The sequence below is a fragment of the Lipophrys pholis genome (assembly GCF_963383615.2).
Source record: "Lipophrys pholis genome assembly, chromosome: 5".
Taxonomy (NCBI): Eukaryota; Metazoa; Chordata; class Actinopteri; order Blenniiformes; family Blenniidae; genus Lipophrys; species Lipophrys pholis.
Window position 1 is genome coordinate 20,354,759 of NC_137628.1, and position 6,646 is coordinate 20,361,404.

The following is a 6,646-nucleotide window of genomic DNA, read 5'->3' on the forward strand; positions in this document are numbered from 1 at the left end:
GCGACCGCACCCTCCCGCTCCCCCCGACGTTCTCCACTCTGCGTCTTCTGGGATTTTATGCAGGACCAGCAGTGGCAGTAACTGCCTGAAATGTATTGAATGTTTTCCACATTTCCTCGCTGCACCGTCAATATTTACTGAGTTCACCGAGAAAAAGTTTAACTTATTTGAATCTGTGAAGCCAAACGATAAAAGTTCAGGTTAGTATCTTTATACACTGTAAATATGTCGTGTACATTTGTTCACAAGATGTCTGTTCTGATATGTTGGATGACTTTCTCCGCCATCATGTCCAACTCCATGGAATCACAACTGATTGTTTGTGACCCTGGAAGCGATAAGCGAAGCCACACCCATCGGATTGTTCCTTTGGTCGACGTTAAACCTCGAGAGCTGCTGACTTGAATAATAATAAGACTGTTTTACAGCCGACAGCGACTCCACTCTCGTTAAATCTAGATTCAGAGTTTAACAGTGTGACTGTTTCACCGACACAATGAGCTTTTAGTGGAGATCAGATGTGTTTGTCGGCAAGCTGCACTATGAGCCACACGTCAGTCTGTCGTCCGTCACCGTTGATCTCCACGTCCTTTGCTTCAGAAGACTGAATCGTACATGTACCACACATGCGCCCTCCTCACACACACCGATGTTTCCTTCCAGAAGGAGGAGGAGGTCCTCGTGGAGTGTCGCGTTCGCTTCCTGTCCTTCATGGGCGTTGGACGCGACGTGCACACGTTTGCCTTCATCATGGATGCCGGCGGCCATCGTTTCGACTGCCACGTCTTCTGGTGTGAGCCCAACGCTGGGAGTGTGTCCGAGGCCGTCCAGGCGGCGTGCATGGTGAGTGGCTGCAGACCGGCGGCACGGCGCCGCTCAAACACGCCGTGCGAACTGAAAAATGACCGAACGCTCAAAGAAATTCTTTACATTCGGTGATGAAGTCCCAATGGAGTTGATGGGCTTATGAGGGACTGAAGCAGAAGGTGAAGTGAACGATGCTGAATCACTGAGTGAAGAGACACTTTGACGTTTCTGAATCCTTCAAAATAAAATGGAAGCAACACTAAGAATGTGATTTGCCGTGAGACCTGGGAAAACAGGAGATGATTACAGATGTCTCGCACACTGAGGGATATTTTCATCATCCAACTAATTAGTGTTGATTCGGTCTCATTCACACTGAACAGTGAAGTCATGTCGAGTTTTTTTTTGGTTCCCAGAGCGTTCGCTCTGAATAAAAGTCACATGAGTGGAACAATAGAAAGTTGGGATTTTTGGATGAGGAGTTCAACAGCAACAGCTACAATGACAGCGGAGCAGCATGCAAATTAAAGCTATTAGTGTACGACAATACCACTTATGTCCCGAAGGCTCGTTTTAATTGGGATTTATAAGACTAAGTAGGTATTCTTCTAGACATTTGATTCCTTTACCTGACTCTTAGACAGACCATTACATAACAGAATCTGTAAGAGTTATAAAACCTTATCAAATTATCAAAGACGACAATCCTTTATTCATCACCATACTAATTTTAAAATATCAAATTTTTCAAGCAAGCCAATAAAACACATGTCCTACTGCTAAGTCTTAAAATACGACATTGCTGGGAACACATCAGGGTTTAGATCATTTTGCTCTGCTGTAAGTCCCCTTGTCTTTCTCTGCTTGGTAAACTAAACTGTTCCCCAGATCGCTTCTGTTTCAGGAGGAGATTCTGAACATTCATCACTGCTGCAGCTCCAGTTAGTTTTGACGGGACATTTTTCTCTGCATATTTTTATTCAATTCTTTGCCGCGTCCCTCGTGTGTAAAACACTTTTGATTCAAATTAAGAAAAAAATGTTTAAAGAGATTGGGCTTAAGGAAAAGGAATGTTCATAACAGACTGTACTTGATGTTGTAAATCCTTCCTAAATTGAGTCGTCTCGTCTGACAGATATTTATGACCTTATTTTTCTCAAGTAAAAGCCGGGCAGTTAAGTTTGATTTTGATTGTTCAGTCTTGACAGATGGGCGTTTTACTGTCCGGCACCATATGCTGCATTCAGGTTGCAGAGGGACCGTCTGTCAAAGCTGCTGGATTGTAAAACATGCATTCAAATGAGGAGAGGCCTTCCTAACGTAGAACACAGCGTGTGTTCGGCGTGAGCTCTCTCCGAAATCCTGCTTCCAAGTTCTCCCGTATGGCTTTTCTGCCAAATTGCAGAATGTTTTTAGATTGGACACAGCAGCCTGCTGCTCCCCTCAAAACTTTTCAGAGAGAATGCAGGCGCATTGAATCAGGAGCCACGGTGCCACAGCTGTAACGCCTTCTCGGTATTTTCATTTCATCATTGGAACGTCAGTAATCATTACCCAGAATGCCATCTGGGGTGTTTCTGCTGCCATTAGTGGAGGTTACTCACCTTCCTCTGCTGTGTGAGTTACAAGATTAGTCTACTGCTGGCTGGGCTATCGATCACACATCTGAACTTTAGATGTATGGACACACACACACACACACACACACACACACACACTAAAACTGATATATAGTGACAAGCGTCATCATTCAACTCTATTGATCACAGCTCACAGGCTGCACCGGTCCAGCTTCACTCTCTCTCGCTCTCTGCTCACACCTCCACAGTCGTTCACTCAGCAGCCGTAACTCTCTGTTATTTACAACACATCTCCCTCTCCTCCCTCTCCTCCCTCTCCTCCCTCTCCTTCCTCTCCTCCCTCTCCTCCCTCTCCTCCCTCTCCTCCCGCTCCTCCTTCTCTCCGTCTCAGCTGCGCTACCAGAAGTGCTTGGTGGCCCGGCCCCCCTCCCAGAAGGCCTGCGGCTCCTCGCCCCCCGGCGACTCCGTGTCCCGCCGGGTCTCCACCAGCGTGAAGCGAGGCGTCCTCTCTCTCATCGACACCCTCAAGCAGAAGAGGCCCGTCACAGAGTCGCCGCAGTAACGGCGACCGAAGCCTCCGCGTTTTGGGTAAAACCTCGTCACGATTCCTTCGAATTGTGAATTTCGCCCCAAGGGTTTCTCATCAGCTCTTGGGAAGAAATTCAAATGTGTCTCCTCATAAAAAAATAAAAAAATAATCGAAACGACTGCAAGCAACCATCAAGAAGGAATCGCCATGAGAAGCACCTGAACGGCGGCCGCGAAGGAGGCAGTGTACATAGAAGTCACTCTCATCCCCCTCAGCACAACGGAGTGAGGAGAAGAGAGGAACTGAGGAAGTCGGAGGCGCTCCTTCCAGCACAGCTCGTGTGGTGGCGCCGCTCATTCACGCCCAAGCTGCTGATCTCTCCACACGTGTGTTTGTGTCCGTACCCGTGCTGCCAGCATGACCTTCCACGCCACTGGCCACACTCCCCGTCATCCACCTGTTACTGTTACTCCGTAGTGGCTCCTCTCCCCTCGTCTCCCGCTCTCTCTTCATATCCACACTGGACGGGGAACACGAGTCCAGAAAGCCGTTCCGTGTGACGTCCGCGTGATCAGTAGGTCACGAGGAGAAGAGAGACGCTGCTCCAGAATGAAGAGAGAGATTAGTTTGTCTGTCCACACCCTCCGACCCTGCATGAACTTTTGATCTAAATGTGAACAATATCAATACACTGCTGCTGCTTTCAGAGACTGAAGGGGTGAGAAATCACGCGTCACATCCAATTGTTTTTGTCTTTACTTCTTTGTTCCTGCGACAAAGTCATGCCCTTGAGGGTCTGAACGAGTGGTGACCTTTCACCCGAGACATCCTCCATAATGCCGCCTGTTTACGTCTTCTTGTTTCTTCATCCCGCGGATCACGACGGACGATCGCCATAACGGATGGTGGAGACACAGGGGGAGGACCGTCTCTCCCTCTCTTTCCTCTGGTGACAGAGTGAGACTGCTGCTCCAAACCCCCGGAGACACGCTGCTCTTTGATACGCATGCTGGAGGAAATTTGACCGACTATTCCTTTCGATCCCACCTCGGGAGTCCGACTTCAACCAAGTGGCGACTTAGAATAAAGCCTAGAGGAAGAGAAAAGCGATGAGAGGAGTGTGTTTTGTTTTTTTATACGAGGGCATGGTTGTGATATTCGTGCACAGCTGAGATCTGGACTGTGAGACTGGGAGGTGCCGGACGATTTTTATCTCGAGCCACGGCGAGCCCGCAGAGAGACACGTGGACTCAAAAAGTGACACTGAAGAACTGGGCCGCTATCTCTCTGTCTCCACCTGGACACGCCTTCTCTCTTTTGTTTCTTTACTCGCCGTTAGCCTCCTTTTCATCTTGTTTTCTTCTTCTCACACATCTGACAGGTTTGGATGTGTGGTGATCACTAAGTCCCATCATGAAAATACATCTCCACATTTTACTGGTGTTACTTCTGCAGGTAGGCCAGGATATCGGTTTACGAACCTCAGAAAACTAAGCCTGGTGATCAGAGCCTGTGGAGTTTTGACATCGTTCACGCAGATCAAATAGCTTTACGGTTCACCTGCAGGACACAGGAAGACGTTTAATGGACTGTAGTGTTGTCTGGGTGATCCGGGACGTCTGCTGGGGGCTTCGACGCCTCGAGTCTGCAGCTCTGTTAGTTGAAGTCCGTTTCTGTAGCGTCAGGAATGAAAACATCCTGATGCGTCTCACTGAAGGCTTGACAGGCAGGCGTGGCGCGGCGTCAGAGAGGCGGGGCTCAGCCAACGCTCACGTCGTTAAACGTCCCGCTGCACCTGTCTCTGTCGTCTCAGTTTGTGAACCTCAGGCGGGTTTAAGGAGCTAATTTTGTAATGGAGAAATTCATCCATGCCACTTTGTTTTGTCACCAGGATGTTGAACCGTGAATAAGTCGACTGAACCTGTGTGTACATATTACCCTTCATGTGTCACGTAATCATTCTTATAAGCTATCGTTTCATTATTTCGAATGTCTTTTTTTGGGGGGGTTGTTTTCTTGTAATGAAATGCCTTTTTTTTTTTTTTGTTTAGTTTTTTTGTGAAAACTCACCAAATGGCCAAAGTGTAAATTACTGCTATACATTGTTGTAGATAAGAAAAATACGAGAGCAAATAATGGAAAGAGTCGCGGCAATTGGAGATTTTCACAGTTGTCGATTAAGTTGATACAGAATTTAACTAAACAATTATCTATGCATTATTTTGATCTGGAGAGGAGGAACATTGTGAAAAGCCTTGCATGCCCTCGGATGGTGAAAAGGAAGACTGTATGTATTGAACAGAAATATTTTTTATTTTATTTATTCTATTTTATAAAGGTATATACTGATTTTATTAGTTGGGGCAAGTGAAGTTCCTCGTCCCTGTGTCATTGTCTCAGTCCCTGGTTATCTCACAATGCTACAAGAAACGCCGCTTTGCAGGAAAATGAAAACAAAATGCAGATATTGGATTATATCTTCACCTTGTACAGTGTACAGAGAAGCTGTGAGTCCACTGCTGGTGCTGCAGAGGACTCACAGCTTCTCTGTCAGGCTCTCTCTCTCACACACACACACACACACACACACACACACACACACACACACACACACACACACACACACACACACACACACACACACACACACACGCACACGTGTCGGCTTCCGTTTGCTGCTCACTGATTTGTACACTTTATCAATGTAACCAATTGTGAGAATAAACAGCATTATAAAACACAGCAGCTGGCTTCTGTGTGTCTGCAGCGCCCCCCCCCCCCCCCCCCCCCCCCCCTCCCCCCCTATTGTCTTTGTCACCTCTTCATGGTTTGATTGATTATCCAGGCGTGTGGTTCCAGGCACAGCGGCTCAGAGCTCAAAGAGAATCGTCGAGGCCACAGTGTCGTTCAGCCGGCGCTTCAAAGACTTCTGGGGAACGTTATGAAAGTCGACTATTTTGCAGCATAATGAGTCGCCACGTTTATCCCAAACGTTTAATCAAGCAAGTTGCAAAAACCGCCAAAATAAAATAAAACGGTGGCTTTGGGAGAGACTTCTGAGACATTTCACTGTATTTTGCACCAGAAACAATCATTTTAATTGCCTTTATGTTGAAGTTGTCGCAATTTTTGAGTAAGCGCTTCTCCTTTGCCGAGATACTCGGTCCACCTCACGGGTGTGGCGGATCAGCATGCCGATTGGACAGCAGGATTATTTACAGGCTTACCTGTAGATAATCACCCCAAATCTGAGAGAAATAAGCCTTTTGTGTACGTAGAAAAAGTTTTAAGATCTTTGAGTCCGGTCATGGAAAACGAGAGCAAAACTAAAGTGTTTGCGTTTTATATATATTTTTTGTTCAGTGTACATTCAGTCATTCGATATTTGTGGCGACTAAACAATATTTACATTGATTTATTTTTTTATAGTATGGAAGTGTACAAGAAATCAGATGCTTGTCATAAAGATGTCTCTCTCAAGTATAAGCATTGTACTGAAAATTAGTACATAAATGTTGCTTTCTAATGGTTCCTGATAATTGCTGACGAGGCAGATGTTTTTGTGCTGCCACTTCTTATTTCGGTTGGTTCGAGGTGATCAGTGATTATTAAAACTTTGCAAAATGGAGACATGAACCAATGATGGTTAATGACACACTCCTTTATCAAACAGGCAGTTACTATTGAGGCAACAACTTTGGTCAAAGTTACCAGCTGGCTCTGTGAGCGG

The 6,646-nt window shown here is 46.3% G+C and overlaps 1 protein-coding gene across 6 annotated transcripts in view; it reads left to right on the forward strand.

Moving 5' to 3' along the window:
• apbb2b (amyloid beta (A4) precursor protein-binding, family B, member 2b) overlaps positions 1-3,068 on the forward strand; it is a 47,159-nt gene extending 44,091 nt beyond the window's left edge. For all 6 annotated transcript variants that reach the window (XM_080464533.1, XM_080464535.1, XM_080464534.1 and 3 more), the window contains 2 exons: positions 664-843; positions 2,779-3,068. In XM_080464533.1, the coding sequence (XP_080320659.1) occupies positions 664-843; positions 2,779-2,949 (351 nt within the window). In that variant the 3' untranslated portion in view covers positions 2,950-3,068. The remainder of the gene's footprint in view (positions 1-663; positions 844-2,778) is intronic.
• Positions 3,069-6,646: the final 3,578 nt, after the last annotated feature.